The sequence below is a fragment of the Triturus cristatus genome, chromosome 2_1 (assembly GCF_964204655.1).
Source record: "Triturus cristatus chromosome 2_1, aTriCri1.1, whole genome shotgun sequence".
Lineage (NCBI taxonomy): Eukaryota > Metazoa > Chordata > Amphibia > Caudata > Salamandridae > Triturus > Triturus cristatus.
In genome coordinates, this window is record NC_140581.1 from 759,235,047 (window position 1) to 759,252,817 (window position 17,771).

At 38.1% G+C, this 17,771-nt stretch overlaps 1 protein-coding gene across 1 annotated transcript in view; it reads right to left on the reverse strand.

Moving 5' to 3' along the window:
• Positions 1–17,771, reverse strand: part of ALDH7A1 (aldehyde dehydrogenase 7 family member A1) — a 295,831-nt gene that overhangs the window by 9,096 nt on the left and 268,964 nt on the right. Inside the window, exon 17 of the mRNA XM_085632694.1 lies at positions 3,831–3,906. Coding sequence (XP_085488820.1) covers positions 3,831–3,906 — 76 coding nt within the window. The remainder of the gene's footprint in view (positions 1–3,830; positions 3,907–17,771) is intronic.

Sequence of the window (17,771 nt, forward strand, 5' to 3'; positions counted from 1 at the left end):
TGTGGAATTCTCCAAAGCTACAGCTTGCATTTTGGTTATTTAACAGCATGACAAAAGGGCAGATGTAGCTGAAGTTGTTTAGGATCAGACCCTCAAATTAAGGATAGAGACTAGAGCAGGCACCTGGGGAGCCGAAGCAGGCACCGAAGTGGGCCTACCTGCAGGTCCTCCAGCAGAGGTGTCGAGGAGCAGCCTGGTGCTTGCTAAGGGACATACTGAAATCGAAAGGGCACTGAGACAGCCCACGGGTGAGAGTCCATATAGAGACCACGACCCCCCCCCCCCCCATTGGACCAGAAGGCACATTAGAGCGACCCAGAAACTTGAATAATAACTGCAGCATTGCCTCCTGAACAGCTTCATTCTTCTTAAGAATCGACAACGGGCTGGGAAATTAATCATGCTTCAGCTCCAGTTTCAAAATCTGGTCTGAACTGGATGACGGCATCAAGGCCTGAGCTTTCCAGAGTGGAGGGTGCAACTGTTCCCTGTAATGGAAACTACAAGGCGAGATCAAGCCCTACTCGGCCCTCTTATGCTTGCTTTGAGCTTTGTCTTTTGACTTCATCTTACCCGAGGATAGTGATCAGAAAATGGCTCAAGACCTTTTACTGGACATGCTAGACTTCTTAAGTTCAGCAACATAGTGCTTGGCTTCAAGATCCCTAATGGCCTTCGGTTTTATTAGAGAGCATATGTCGCAGGCCTTCGAGTCATATTTGAAAGGAAAGTACCAAGGACAGATGTTGTGCTGGTCTGCGACCAACACAAAAACAAAGAGATGATGGACGGAGCGCTGAAACTTTTCAGACACTCACCCCCAGTCACAGATCTGGGTTGAATCCATCATTGTTCTTTAGCTCACTTCACCACCCCAGTTCTAACACAGTTGCCTACAGGTGTGGCATGTCTTATACTCTGTAGCTTTCGTGGGGGGACATGCATGCACAGTGTCAAATGAATTTATGGCAAAATCAGCAAAAACACCAACTAAGTTGGCAACAGAGCTCTGGATTCGTGTGGAAAAAGAGGAACCAAAGTATGCGCGAAGGGCGTGGTGCCTACATGTGGTTCCATGCATTGTATGCTGGCGTCGCTACGAAGTCGAATTATGTCACCTGTCAGTGTGTGGCAGCTACTGCAGCCTGGCACCTGGAGAGGATTTAAAAGGTGAGGAATTTGCAGTTAGAAGCATCCATCAAAAGACCTGCAACTGGCACCACTTCCCTAGAATACTACTACATATGTAAATAGAAAAAAAGTTGGAGTATATTTATGAAGAGGTGTAAGTCTCCGTTCATACTTTAACGTTTTTCTTCCCAAAGAAGCCCCAATATAGTTTTTATATAATACTTCTACCATAGATCTAATTTTTCTTTGTACTAACATTAATACTGCCACAGTAAAAAGTTCTGAATCGACCAACCTCAGAATGATGATTGGTTGAATCAGGCCTAGTGGGATGCCGGCTGGGGACCTGCAGGTAACACACAGATGCCTGAAGCAAGTGTTTCTTAACTCATGCAGCTTTCCTACTAGTTAGGGCTTTAAGTGGGCCGGGTCCTGCCGGTGCTCAGCACCAGCAGTTCTAAAACGCAGGTACTGAGGCGGGTCTCCATCAGGCTCTCCATTTTTGTCTTCACCATCAGGGTGAAAAATAAATCTCATCTGCAGCAGTACCACCAATCGCTGCCTGTGATGTAACTTCAAAGAGACTAGTTATAGTTCTTTCGCAGTCTCATCATTTCAGAACTGAGGCATTTTCCATATTATATACGACAAAGCCATAGATGTTTTTTTATCTTATGCAAAAAAATAACCATTGACAAAGTAAATAGTCCTGGCTAGTTGTATGTGTAATGTTACTTGTATTATATGTCTGGCGGCAATGACAATTGCAGCGAAATACCAGTCGGGCAGCACACTATGGTAAGCGCAGATGTTTAGTTTATGTGCTTTTAAGCCACGCCCTTAATTACATCGACCACGCCCCGTTGAGAGATCCCCCCCCCCCCAGTTTTTCATCCACTCAAAAGTCTTATTACCTGTGTGGATGTTGAACCAGTGCTTTAAATGGGCCAGTACTCGCCGGTACGGAGTACCGGCACTTCTTAGATTTATCACTCTGAGTACCGGTACTTCTCTACTGCCGAGAAAGAGTACTGGTACTCATGAAAAGGTAGGCTCATTGGATGCGAGTGCTGGTGATCCGGAGTGGAAGGTGTCTCTGGCAGCCAAGGCGCTCATTTGAATAATGTCCGGGTGTTCACCAGCATGCTGTGCTCGACAGAGAAGGGTCCATTCAGGCACTGTGCTGTCAATCATATTCACACTATACTGTGCATTTGTGCAAAAACAGGAATCATGGCAGTGGCAATTAAAAAAGCCATGGTAGGTTAAGAGTATAAAATGGCTTTTATCATACTCTAGTCTTTTGTGTGTCTGCTTATGTTTGTGTGTTTGCATGCATTTGTATACCTGTTTTTTGTAAGACAAAAACAAGAGAAAGAGAGAATCAAAACACTCTCTGGAGGGTTTTTAAAGAAAATGGCTGGCACTTTGTGTGTACCTCTGCTCGTTGACAAAGGCTCATAAGTAATGTAAAAGGGAGGGAGGGTGAGTGAGTGAGTGAAAGGGTGGATGTATAGATGGATGAATGGGTGAAAGAGGGTGGATGATTGGACGAAAGGGCGGACGATGGATGAATAAGTGAAAGAATGGACAAACTAAAAGGAGGGAGGATGGTTGAAAGGGTGGATGATGGATGAGTGAAGGGAGGGATTCAGTGAAAGGGTGGATGGAATGAAAGGGTGGATGGAATGAAGGAGTGAAAGGGTTGATGGCTAGATGAGTGAAAGGGTTGATGGCTAGATGAGGGAGAGGATTGATGGATGAGTGAAAGGGTGGATAAAGAGATGGATAAGTGAAAAGATGGATGGATAGGTTTGGAGATGGATGGATAGGTTTGGATATGGAAGGGTGGAAAGACGGAATGGTGAAACACTGAATGATGGGTGAAAGACTGAATAGCCAACAGAATGTAAAGGTTAAATGGTGGACATCAGCAGGTAAATGGTAGGATGAAAGGATGAATGGATAGATCGATGGAAGAGAAAAGAGATATTGTGTAGGGAGGGTCATGATGAGTTGCTTCATTTGCTTGGTGCCATAAGAGCTTTGGTTCCCAACTATTGCAACAAAAAAAATAATAAGGAAATGTTAATATATCACATTTGACTTTCATTTTGTGTAATGAGTTAACCTGCTTTCTTTATATAAACATATTTCTCATGTGTTTTGGTAATTGTGCTGCAACTATTATAGAAGTTGTTAAGAACCATCATGTCTTGCCCTTAGCCCTGCCCCTAGCCCCACCACTCTCTACACCTCTAGTTTATTTTAATGAGTACCTGCACTTATTTTTTCACATTTAAAGCACTGTGTTGAACCGGATGTGAACAAGTAGAGAAACTGTTCCCGTACAACCCAGTCACAAAACAGATAAAAGGAATGAGGTGTGAACAGACGAATTATAGCTTATACAACTGTGATCTGACGACACGATGTTGAATTGACACCGGGGCAGATTCCATTGTTTCACGGCAGAGCAGGAAATGCCCGAGTTTAAATTATTATTCACTACGGAGGTGACAAAGAGATGCTAGCGTGCATGTCAACAGCAGCCCGTGCAAACCGGTTCCTCAGAAATGATAATTAGCGGGTGCCCAACAGTCCCCTGCAGCGAATCTGCCGCTTACCACAAAGAAATACATTTTCTGCTTAGAGGTCACCCTATTCTTTAAAATACCCCACACAGAGATGCGACTTACCAGGTAGATCTCCTCATATAATGCTTCCAGGCATCGCTGCCAGATTCCCTTCCGCCGCCGGTATGCTTCTCGCCACCTACAATGCACCAGAGCGGTTACTTTAAGCGCTAGCAGTATGTGAGCTCATCGTCATACATGTACATTACTTTACTTGAATAGTAGGCACCCGGAAAGAAGACTACATGATCTACTACTTATTTGATTTAAAATAGAAAAGTACTATAGAAATATGTAATGTTCTATGTATTTGCAAAGGCGCTCGTGACACTACAAAGGTTTCAAGAAGCTAACTGACAACAAGCATTGGAGACAATAGGTCTCGCCTTTGGCATCTAAGGGGTATGCAAATGGTTTTTAGCCGTGCTGCACATTATCTCCGATGTTGTGCACCATGGCTAAATAAAGGACTTTAAGAGGGCCGGGTTCCTGCCGGTGCTCAGCACCGACAGTTCTAAAGAGCAGGTACTGAGGCGGGTCCCTATCGGGCTCTCCGTTTTTGCCCTCACCCTCGGGGTGAAAAATAAATCTTACCTCTAAAGCAGTGTCACCATTCACTGCCTTTTATGTAACAAAAAGACTCCTAACAGGTCTTCCATAGCCTCATCATTTCAGAACTCAAGCATTTTCAAAATTATATACAACGAAGCCAAAGTTTTTGCTTATTTAGCTTTTGCAACTAACAACTATTAAAGCCAATAGTCGTGGCTTGTTGTAGGTGTAATGTTACTTGTATTCTATATCTAGGTGCAGTCAGAAACAGCAAAATACCAGTCGGGCGGCACACTATGGTAAGCACAGGTTTTTAGCTTACATGTTTTAAGCCACGCCCTTAATTACAACAGCAACATTCCTTTTGGAGACCCCCCCCCAAACTTTATTCATCCCGTGTATATATATATATATATATATATATATATATATATATATATATATATTCAGTGAAAAAACCATAGGTTTCACACACGTTATAGTTAGGAATTAGCATTTAAAAAACCTTAGAAATTCAGTGAAAAAACCATAGGTTTCACACATGTTATAGTTAGCTGGACATTTTACTCGTAAAAAACCAATGAAATTGCCCCGTTATAGTTAGTTCAGCTAACTATAACTCGCGCGCCCGCAATGCACTGCTGATGACGTCACATATTACATCACTCATGACATGGTCAGTGACATCACTCATGACATCACTGATGACATCTCAAATGACATCACTGATGACATCACTGATGACATCATCCTTGTGATAGAGTGGCAGACCTCCTCTCACCTTAATATAATCTTTGATACACACATTCAAAAATAGAGACTAAAAATTTCAAAACAATGGACATACCAATACCAGTTACAACAACCTCATCAGTAATTCAAAGATCCACATACACATCCACTCATTCACCAACAGTCCTACACAGTCACTCATACATGTACTCACTCATCATATATACTCATACATCTATACATCCTGTTACACAATGCCACTCATCCATAGAGTTACTCACACACATAGTCACTCATGCTAAAAAAGAATAAAACATACATTTACTTGCATATACAGTAATACACACACCACCACACTTACTTCTACGGAAACTTACACATACTTAGTCTTTTAAACAATCACTTATAGAAACACATACTTATTCATACAGGAACTCTTTCAATCTCTCCCTCTCATATATACTCACATATATACACCAATACTCACATATACTAGTTTAAAACATATGTAGTTACTCCTGAAGACACTATTGAGACAGTCATTCACTCAATAACACACCCATACACACACTCATCCACCCATGCAGTCCTGCACACATGCTCTGTTCAACACATACAAACAGTGAGTCACTCATTCATGCATCTATGCACTACGTAATACCCCCCACCGTACCATGCAGACACTCAGACTGATACTCAAAAAAACAACTAATAACCTATATAGACACCCATGTAGCTACTCACCAACCCATGCAGCCACTTATACACAAAGTGAGAGATACACTTAATCAGTCAGTAACACAATCAACTTTTCAAAAACAAATCATCCATTTAGACACTTATATACACATTTATTCTTCCATCGACCTTGAGATACACATATATAAAACAAATTTAATTTTCAGAAAAACCCACATTCACTGGATGATGTCATCAGTGATGTCATTTGAGATGTCATCAGTGATGTCATGAGTGATGTCACTGACCATGTCATGAGTGATGTAATATGTGACGTCATCAGCAGTGCATTGCGGGCGCGCGAGTTATAGTTAGCTGAACTAACTATAACGGGGCAATTTCATTGGTTTTTTACGAGTAAAATGTCCAGCTAACTATAACATGTGTGAAACCTATGGTTTTTTCACTGAATTTCTAAGGTTTTTTAAATGCTAATTCCTAACTATAACGTGTGTGAAACCTATGGTTTTTTCACTGAATTTCTAAGGTTTTTTAAATGCTAATTCCTAACTATAACGTGTGTGAAACCTATGGTTTTTTCAGTGAATTTCTAAGGTTTTTTAAATGCTAATTCCTAACTATAACGTGTGTGAAACCCATGGTTTTTTCAGTGAATTTGCAAGGTTTTTTAAATGCTAATTTTTTTTTTTTTTCTTCATTTTTTTCAAACATATTTTTAATTTAATTTTTTACCTTTTATAAAGACTATGCTTAATTTTTTAAAATCATTAAATATTTATTTTATATAAATTTTTTAAAATAAACAAGTAAAATTTATTTCTAGATTATTATTTTTTTTTTATTTTTTTTTTTTTATAGTACGCGTACCGTAAGCTCACGGTAAGCGTACGGTTTACGCAACGTCCGTAATCTATCTACGCTGCTTGCGTATAGTTACGTACTTTGCGTAGCGCGCGTACTGCGCGTGGGACGTGTGCGCGCTTACGCAACACGCGCACGTTACGCGGAAGTGCCGGGAAATGACTGTTATGCGCATGCGCGCAAGCGCGTGTCTTTTTTACGCGCACGCGTACTTTTTGCCGTAAGCGCACCGTAAGCGTACCGTAAGCGTACGGTAGGTCATGTGATCATGAAACACAACTTTTGATTGGTTGAAACTACTTTCAGTTCTAGAACTCTCCTACACCACACCCATTCCCCTCATTTCTGCTTGTGATCCCTTGGGAGAAGGAGCTGGTTTGTCTTTGGGATACGATGGCAGAACAGCAGAGCTCTTCTGAGAGTGAGGCTAGCACCAGCAGCACTGTCTTGAGGCAGAGAGCGAGGAAAGTAAAGCCTTCTTATGTTTGGGATTATTTTACTTTTCCAGAAGGCCAGCAAAAGGTGAATGCACCCTTAGTTACTTGCAAGCTGTGTAAGCGTGTACTTTCTAGAGGTAATCCTGACAGGAAGTATTCCTTTGGGAATCACACCATGATGAGGCACCTCAAGGATGTACACAAAAGGACACATGCTCAACTTTTTGGAGGTAACTCTTCAGAAAGACGAGCCAGTACATCCACAGCAGCTCAGCCTGGACCATCACCTGCAGAGCTTACTCCTTCTTCTGCAGCTCAGGTGAGCCCTTCATCTGTGGGGGGAGAATCTCCTTTTGCTGGCCCTCTGGAAATGAACCCTCGATTTCGGAAGGTTGATATTCATTGCACATTTTGTAAAGCTCTAATTTGTTATAGGGAGACCAGTGTTTCCCTAGTGAATAACAAAATAGATCAGCACATTTGTAGCTTTGAATGATTTTCCCATGGTTCCTTTCCTCTGTCCCTGCATGAACACAACGGTTCTTTTAAGAGCCAACCTTATCTTTCATCTTTTTTTTACATTTTTTTTAAAAAACTTTTTTTTTTTTTTTACCGTACGCGTACGGTAAGCGTACCTTTTTTTTTATTTTTTAAAAAAAACACTAAAAATCATTTTTCACATTACAAGGTCCTTGAGAGACTACAATTATTACTATTGACTTACCATACTCACTGAAAAAAATATTTATTCATTTGTTTTTTTAAAAAATAGTTTTTTAAATGGTTGTAGTTTACGAAAATTTTCTATATCGATCTGAAAAAAAAGAAAAAAGTATTAATATTTTTAAACCATTTTATAATACAGTACACATATTTACATTTTTTACCAAAAAATATTTTTGCCTTATTTTTGCTGTTTTCAGAATATATTGCATTTCACTATAAATTGTGAAAGCCATTGCATTCATCATTTTACAGCGGGCAAAAAAAAATAACAATCTCAAAGATTGTATTAAAAAAGCCCAGAATCTCTTCTCACTTAAACTTATCATTACAGAAATGCATATTATTCTAAAAAAATATCATCTAAAAACAATACTTTTTTCTTTAAAATACCGTCTGATATTTTTGTTTCAGGAGTATAATCACAATATTATATCTCAAATAACTCCAAAATACATCTGATTTTATTTCCTTTAGGCCAAATTGTATTTTTTTTTTTCCCTGGAATAAATTTCCAAGGGAAAACCATTAAAATTCTAAAGTTTAATCTGTCCAGATCTCACCGATTCTCTGTAACATTTTGGTTCACAAAAATTTTTTGAATAATTTATTTAGTCCACAATAGAATTGGTTACTTTTCCACATGGCCAAATAGTAATTTTTTAAATCATTTTTGTAAAAATTTCTAATGGCAGTCCAATAGCATTCCAAAATTTAAAATGTGCAGAAGTTACCGATTATCTCTAATTTATTGGTTTTTCAAAATTGCATTAAAAATTTAAAAAGTCCACATTACAATTGGTTATCTTTCCTTTAGGCCAAATGATAATTTTAAAAAATATTTTTTCTACAAAATTGCAATGGTAATCCAGTAAAATGGTAAAATTATTTTGTCCAGATCTTGCCAAGTCTCTCTAAAATTTAGGTTTCAGAAAGATTAGATAGGAATTTGCTAAATCAAAAGGCAAACGTTGTTTGAAAATCAATTGGGAATCATTACACAGTGTCCAGCCTTTTTCACATTCAAGATAAACTGTGTAATGTCCAGAAGTAACAGTAGGTCCATCATGGAAAATTATTGCAACAGTTACAAAAGTTTTTCCTGAAATTGATAATTGCTGTCCTGTAAACTTCTTTATTAAAGTATCCAATTTTGAACCATCAGCTCTACATCGTTGCATCATTAAAATTACATACTGTCCGTATTCCCTTAAAATTAATGTTGAAAACATGTCAGAATTACACTCACCACATTTCATGCTATGATTAGCATCTTTAACTAATTTTGCAAAAGTGACTGTTTTACTCTCTGGCAATGTCAAATAAATAAACCTTTCATTATCAACAATAGAGCCACATATATTATAACAATTTTCACAACTATGTTCCCATTTATAAGAGAGACCAAAAAAAATGTCAATGGGAACTCCTTCTTCTTCCACTACCTGAAGAAAAAACAACAAGAATTCCTGTGCGTCTTGCTGTACATTTTGAGAAAACTGTGTTCGTCCTGAACATACATCTAAAAGTTTTCTAATGTCAGTAGCACTTTCTATTTGAGTTTTATCTTTACTCAGCTTTTGAAAAAGGAGACTGAGCTCTGAACAGAATCTTTTTCCCTGATTTACTATTATCTGCTCTTGCAAACTTTCCAGATAAAATACAACATTCAGCACTACATTAGCGTAGCAGTTGACACCAGAGCTATTTTCAAAATGACATCCTACAACCTGTTCTTCATTTTCCTTATTCTTTTTGCTTGCAATTACATCACTCCTCTTTTTTTTCCTCTTCTCTACATCTTCATTACAGATATTCTCATTTCTCCTTTTACGAGAAACTACACGTTTCTCCAACACAGGATACTGACCTAAATGAGGAGCATAGGTTCTTCTTAATCTATTATACTCCTTTACACAGTTTGTATCAGCACTAACTTTTGAATCATCAAAGTCAATCATGAATAAACCTGATAATGTTTTGACTCGTGACAAAGCTACATATGCCATACCTTCTTTGAACACAGTTGAACCAATGTTCACAAATGCACAATCTACAGTCAATCCTTGAGACTTGTGGATAGTTACAGCATATGCTAGTGAAAACGGAAACTGCTTCCTACGTACATATAAGTCTTTCACAAGCATGAAACGAACTGAACAACGACAAATGTCTTTAACTTCCTCTATCTGATCAAATTTTATTTTTAAACATTCAATTCCATCTTTTTTCTGATAATTAATAAAACCCACAACTCTTCCCATCGCTCCATTCACTAAGCCTTTTTCAACATCCAAATTTCTCCTTAAAAACACTCTACAGTTCATGCAAACATATAGATTTTTTTCTAATCCTGCTGTTTTGGAGATATTCTTCTCTAGTGAGTCCAATTTATTTTTCAGTTTGCCTGTTACTGTGACAGTAATTCTTCCATCCTCAATTTTGTCCACTGCTTCCAATTTCATGATGTCTTCATTTTCCAATTTCAAAAGCTCCTCATTAAATATTGAGCATTCACGTAGAGTTGGCATTAAGCAGATGACACTTTTGTTTTCTGCAATATTCTTGTATATTTTCTCTGCAACTATTTCTTCCTTTGGAAATAAGTTATGTAACAGCCGACTCTGTAATGCTTTTTTGCCAACTTCTGTGAGTAGTCCAATTCTGATATCTTTCAGAATACTTCCATATTCTTCATCGTTTGCTTGCCTCATATTAGTTGTAAGTTCCTTGTACTCAAAGAAGGACCAAATATTTGTATTTCCAATGCTTCCCAATGACTTCTTCGTGTCTTCATGTGTCACAGTATTAAACACTGGTTGTCCTTTAACTGGAGTAAGTTGCAAAAGATCCCCAAAAACTATGACGTGTTTTCCACCAAATAACACGTCATAGTCTGTCTTCAAAATTTGCTGCATTCTTAAATGCACAAAGGCAAGCATTAAGTTTGATACCATGCTCACCTCATCAATAATGAGAACTTGCATCTTCTTCAATACTCTTGACACTTCTAAGGATGCTTCTCCAGTTAGCTTGTTGAATTGTATTTTGTTCTCATGCTCCACTGGTAACATTAGCAAACGATGTAAGGTGATTCCTTTTATGTTATATGCTGCTAACCCAGTTGGAGCAGTAACCACACAAGACAAAGTAGAGTCCGTTTTTTGCTTTAGGTAGCTTCTGATGACTTTAATTAGGAAACTTTTTCCAGTGCCAGCTTGTCCGCTTACATACATCCTGATTGGATGAAATGATGTGCATGAGCACTCTTTTTTGATATGTAGAAATCCGTGATCAATTTTGTTTTTGATCTCTTCATAAATTTGTTGCTGCTCTTGATTCAGTTGTCTTTCCAAATTTTCTAAGTCTATAAATTCTTCTTGAGCTTGATTCATAGCCGTTTCCACTTCATTCATGGCTATTGATGCTTCATTTTCAACGATTGGTTGTCCTAGGGGATCTTGACTGTATGTTCCTGAACTTTGGCTGTCCTGAGAACTGTCTCTAGCTATTTCTGCTGCAATTGTAGTTTCCTGTTCAATTTCTTCATTTAACATTTGCAGATAAGTTGAGAATGTACTGCATTGTATGCTGTCTTTGCAAGCATTAAAAGAATCTTCATAGCTCTGGAATTCTCCCAGTAGTTCATCCTCTGTACGCCATGGTTTAAACAACTGTAAAAGAGCCAAGTAGTAAAATTCTTTCTTGTCGGTAGTGTCGCAACTCAGCTTCCGGTGATTTATCAAACTTCCTTTGGTTTGCTTCACCAAACATCCTTCTTCACCAACAACTTTATATTTTCCACTGTTGATGTCTTCTGCAGCTTTCCGTGAATAAATGTAGTTCTGCAGCACTTCATAGAGACACATGTTCTCCAGATGATGACTTCTCTTGGGATAATATGTGTCCAACATGTTTGTTTTCAATATGTCTGTACTTTCTGGGTCATTCTCAGCCAAATATTCAATTTCTCCAACAGATTTCAGTACCCGATTTCTCATTGCTGCAAGGCCTAAACTTGCCCAAATTATTCTTCTTGACTTCGAGTAGAGACTTGCAGAAGATAACCTATCTGAACATTCGTAGGATCCAATTTCTCGATGCGATAACATCTTCAAACTGAAACTGTACAGCTTCTTACTGACAGTCTTCTCGTGAGAAATCTCTTCCCACATTTCCTTCAATTCTGTTTTTTCTGATTTCGTAATGTAAGACGTTACATATCGAGCAACAGCAATGGAATTGTCAGCAACATACTGTATATCCATGTTAGCGTTCCACATGGATAAAATGACTGGGTTGTAGTCATTTATATTTTTTGATTCTTCTTTTCTTTTAAGGTTGTAGGTATTCTTAGGTGATTTTCTTGTGATAGTATGTCTCACAGCTGACATAAAACTGTTGACTCTTCCATTTGTAAGAACAGGTCTAGGAAATCCAAATCGACATTTAGTGTAGTATTTTTCTTTGCTCTTGTATTTCCGTCGACAGTATTTTCCACACCGATGACTTTGGAAACGTAGAACTTGCTCCTTTAACTTGTTCTCTTCTGTGCTTTTAGGTATAGCACATGTTGCATATTCTTCAATGTAAGATAACACTGCTTCATCAGTATCTGTTCCAAACTTTGGGGCATCCTTGATCCACAGCAGCATATGAATATGAGGAGCACCTCTTGCCTGGTACTCTTTTCTCCAAAAGAAATCCACTACTTCTCCAAGGGGTGGATTTTTTTTTATTGCAGATGAAGGACATCATAGCCTCAAATCTATGATTGAAATATCTGCAAACATTAACCGGATCCAATGAGCACAGTTCTCCTGCTGTCTTGTATTCGATGTTTTCAATGTTTGAATTGGCCTCTCGTAGAAAATCCAGTAAATCATCCCAAGCGTACTCGGCGCAGCTTAGGGTAAGGAACCATGTTGGTGTTCCTAAGTTGCGTAACATGCATTTTAGTTCACCATGGCGTCGGTACCAATATTCATTTGTCCCACGCTGACAAGCCATCAGATTGATCAGTTGTGTTTCCAAATGATCATCTCGGTGCTGCACTTTCTCCATAAAATCCTTAGCAGACACATTTTGTAAATGTACTCCACTTTTTAAAATGTGATTTACTGCATAAGACAGTGCAGACAAGTCGCTTTCAAATAAAAGATGGAACAAATAAGGGATACTTTGTCGAAATCTGGGATCTTCAGCATATAGTCTTGTAGTCCGATACTCAGAAGCTGGAATCTGTTCCGGACGTTCATCGTATCGTCCTCCTTTTCCTGTAGGAAACAGCTGGGGAAAACATCGAGCTTCCAAGCTCTCCTCCCATACACTCACGGGATTTCCTTTTGCTTTCTTCATCTGAAAGAGATCAATATTGTCTCCCATAACTTCTTTCGAATGGAGAGGATGTATGCTAAAATGTTCATAAATTTCTTCTTCCTTTGACTTGTCCACTTTTTCAATTTGTCCAGTTGGTGTTTCTGTGTCTCCTTGTAAATCTTCTTCTTCTTCTTCTTCTTCTTCTTCTTGTATATAAATTGATTCATACCATTTGTTATTTTTTTTCAAATACAAATTTGCTCTTTGTACTTTCCGCACATCTACCAGCTCCTGCCAAATCTTCTTATTCTTTGTAGGGACACCATTAACCAGAATAATTAATGGTTCAGTTTCCAAAGTATCTGCATCAATAGTTTCCATATTTTTTTTCAAATCCAAGGGCAAATACACCACTCTACCTTTTAAACCTCTCAGTAAATCTGAAGGAGGTAATTTACCAGTTTTGGGCTCCATACGTACTATGGTCTGGAACGGATGAACACATTGAATGAGTATAGACTCATATGTATTTAATTCAGAAAGTTCAGCAGGAATAGCATCCAATTCTAAATTATTATGTACAGCTCTGGTCGGCATTCTATTTTCCTCTAACTTGTTGTAGCAGTATTTACAAATACGCTGATCTTCACCCAATTCAAAACAATTTTCAAGAAATATATATGTGGCAAAATCCATCCACTTATAATTATCTTCATTTTCACTCTTTCTGTAGAGATCAACATTCCTAGTTTGTTTTCTATAATGAGTTCTGCGGCAACAAATACAAGTAACATTTGGTCTTTCATTAGAGACTATTGCAAATTTTGTTATGTGATCATTAAATGTGTTACTTACAGAGGGTTCTACATTCTCTTCCACTTCTGCCTCATTTACTGTGTCCTTCTCTGCACTGTTTTGTTCAGGACCAAAGTAACAAAACTGAATTTCATCAACAACCTTCTCTACATCTGATACCGTTCCTCGGAACAGAGCCCTATTCAATTCATTTAACTTTATTGCTGGACTTTTGGCAAAATACAACCGTCTCACAAACTTTCTCATTTCAGTATGATGAACAGCCAGCATCCTAAAATGATGGAAAACACTATTGCACACTTTTCTAGATAGACAAGCAAGAGAATGACCCTGCAAACCAGTATTCTCTCTCACTCTGCATGGATCCAGACTTTGAAGCACCTTAATCTTTTGTTTTACACTTTTTTTACTATATTCTCTTAGAAACTCTCGAAATCTGTCAATAGATTCCTGACGCACAGTGCAAATACTACTACAATTCCAAGTGTACACTGGGGCTTTAGGACGTCTCCCCATTGCCTCATCTGCCATCACTTGTACCTCATCTCTTGGAACCATTATCTCCTTCTCCATTATGCAACCATTTTTTACTTCGTATGAACGACCTCTGGTGTCAACTGCATGCAGCAAACTATTACTTTGAAAATAGCTTTCTTCATTAAAAAAAGGTTCACTACTTGAACTATGCATCCACTTTCCTAAAAACACTTTACAAAAGTTTGTTCTGTTCACTACTCTTTTGCTTTTGCTTTGTGATTTCAGTACATTAACCATTTTATCTAATGTACGCATCCTATTCAAAATTAATATGAATAGTTTCCTTTTTAATTCTAATGCTTTTGCTGCAATGGCTTCAATTTCTTTTTTTCTCTTATAATATTTAGCCTTTTGCTTATATTTCTTTATATCCTTTATCAAATTGGACATAACTCTTCTCTGAAACATTTTTCTACGTATCTCTTTAAATGCTGTTTTTCTGTTTATGTTAAACTTTTCAATTGCAGAAGGTATATTTGCATTAACTAAATCCTCAATTTTTTGCTGTTCTGTAGGTTTTGTTACATTTTTCCGAGAACAGACATTTTGTACATTTTTGTTTGTTTTCAATATTTTGTTTAGGAATTGTTTTTTTTGCTTACCAGAAGATTTTTTCTTTTTCCCAACATCAGCATCTTCTACTAACTTTGGTCCTCCAGTTGTCCTCAAATATAGTTTTTTTTTTAGCGTTTTTTGAACTCGAGATTTTGTAGGCATCTTAAATTTTGTTCACTGTTCTTCAGCAATACCTGAAAAAAACTAAAAAAAAAAATCCTTTATTGTATTTAAATATATTACTACATTTCTTTTCACAACAGTCACAAAACGAAATTTCTTTGCCATTTTGAATGCACACAAACTGCTCTTTTTTTAAAATTTATTTAAATGCACATGTCCAAGCTTTTTTTTTTTTTCAGATCACCACCGTGTGCATTCTCTGTGACTGCCTACACTCCAGCAGGGGCAACCAGCCTTAGTGATGCTGAATATATTTGCATTACAGACTTAAACCTGAAAACCCCACTCGCTTCTAATTACTGTGCATGACTATACACGGCAAGGACATGGGTGTGTGCTAAGCCTCTGCTTCTTCCCCCAAAAATTCGCTCCTCTTTTCCATCTACTGCAACTGTGAAATCACCAGAGCAAGACGCAATAAATTTCTGCCTATAATTCTTCTATGCACACAGAGTCATGTTATCACATTAGTGCCAAAACGAAATTTCTTTGCCAATTTGAAAGCACACTTACTGCTCTTTTTTTTTTGGGCCAAGTGAAAATCTCTTTTTACACTTTGAAATCACTTTTACAGACTGACACATTCTGAAACCTTTTTTTTAAATTTATTTAAATGCACATGTCCAACCTGTTTTTTTTTTTCATTCCACCACCGTGTGTATTCTCTGTGACTGCCTACACTCCAGCAGGGGCAACCAGCCTTAGTGATGCTGAATGTATTTGCATTACAGACTTAAACCTGAAAACCCCACTCGCTTCTAATTACTGTGCATGACTATACATGGCAAGCACATGGGTGTGTGCTAAGCCTCTGCTTCTTCCCCCAAAAATTCGCTCCTCTTTTCCATCTACTGCAACTGTGAAATCACCAGAGCAAGACGCAATAAATTTCTGCCTATAATTCTTCTATGGACACAGAGTCATGTTTTCACATTAGTGCCAAAACGAAATTTCTTTGCCAATTTGAAAGCACACTTACTGCTCTTTTTTTTTCGGGCCAAGTGAAAATCTCTTTTTACACTTTGAAATCACTTTTACAGACTGACACATTCTGAAACCTTTTTTTTAAATTTATTTAAATGCACATGTCCAAGCTGTTTTTTTTTCAGACCACCACCGTGTGTATTCTCTGTGACTGCCTACACTCCAGCAGGGGCAACCAGCCTTAGTGATGCTGAATATATTTGCATTACAGACTTAAACCTGAAAACCCCACTCGCTTCTAATTACTGTGCATGACTATACACGGCAAGGACATGGGTGTGTGCTAAGCCTCTGCTTCTTCCCCCAAAAATTCGCTCCTCTTTTCCATCTACTGCAACTGTGAAATCACCAGAGCAAGACGCAATAAATTTCTGCCTATAATTCTTCTATGCACACAGAGTCATGTTATCACATTAGTGCCAAAACGAAATTTCTTTGCCAATTTGAAAGCACACTTACTGCTCTTTTTTTTTCGGGCCAAGTGAAAATCTCTTTTTACACTTTGAAATCACTTTTACAGACTGACACATTCTGAAACCTTTTTTTTAAATTTATTTAAATGCACATGTCCAACCTGTTTTTTTTTTTCATTCCACCACCGTGTGTATTCTCTGTGACTGCCTACACTCCAGCAGGGGCAACCAGCCTTAGTGATGCTGAATGTATTTGCATTACAGACTTAAACCTGAAAACCCCACTCGCTTCTAATTACTGTGCATGACTATACATGGCAAGCACATGGGTGTGTGCTAAGCCTCTGCTTCTTCCCCCAAAAATTCGCTCCTCTTTTCCATCTACTGCAACTGTGAAATCACCAGAGCAAGACGCAATAAATTTCTGCCTATAATTCTTCTATGCACACAGAGTCATGTTTTCACATTAGTGCCAAAACGAAATTTCATTGCCAATTTGAAAGCACACTTACTGCTCTTTTTTTTTCGGGCCAAGTGATAATCTCTTTTTACACTTTGAAATCACTTTTACAGACTGACACATTCTGAAACCTTTTTTTTAAATTTTTTTAAATGCACATGTCCAAGCTGTTTTTTTTTCAGACCACCACCGTGTGTATTCTCTGTGACTGCCTACACTCCAGCAGGGGCAACCAGCCTTAGTGATGCTGAATGTATTTGCATTACAGACTTAAACCTGAAAACCCCACTCGCTTCTAATTACTGTGCATGACTATACATGGCAAGCACATGGGTGTGTGCTAAGCCTCTGCTTCTTCCCCCAAAAATTCGCTCCTCTTTTCCATCTACTGCAACTGTGAAATCACCAGAGCAAGACGCAATAAATTTCTGCCTATAATTCTTCTATGCACACAGAGTCATGTTTTCACATTAGTGCCAAAACGAAATTTCATTGCCAATTTGAAAGCACACTTACTGCTCTTTTTTTTTCGGGCCAAGTGAAAATCTCTTTTTACACTTTGAAATCACTTTTACAGACTGACACATTCTGAAACCTTTTTTTTAAATTTATTTAAATGCACATGTCCAAGCTGTTTTTTTTTCAGACCACCACCGTGTGTATTCTCTGTGACTGCCTACACTCCAGCAGGGGCAACCAGCCTTAGTGATGCTGAATGTATTTGCATTACAGA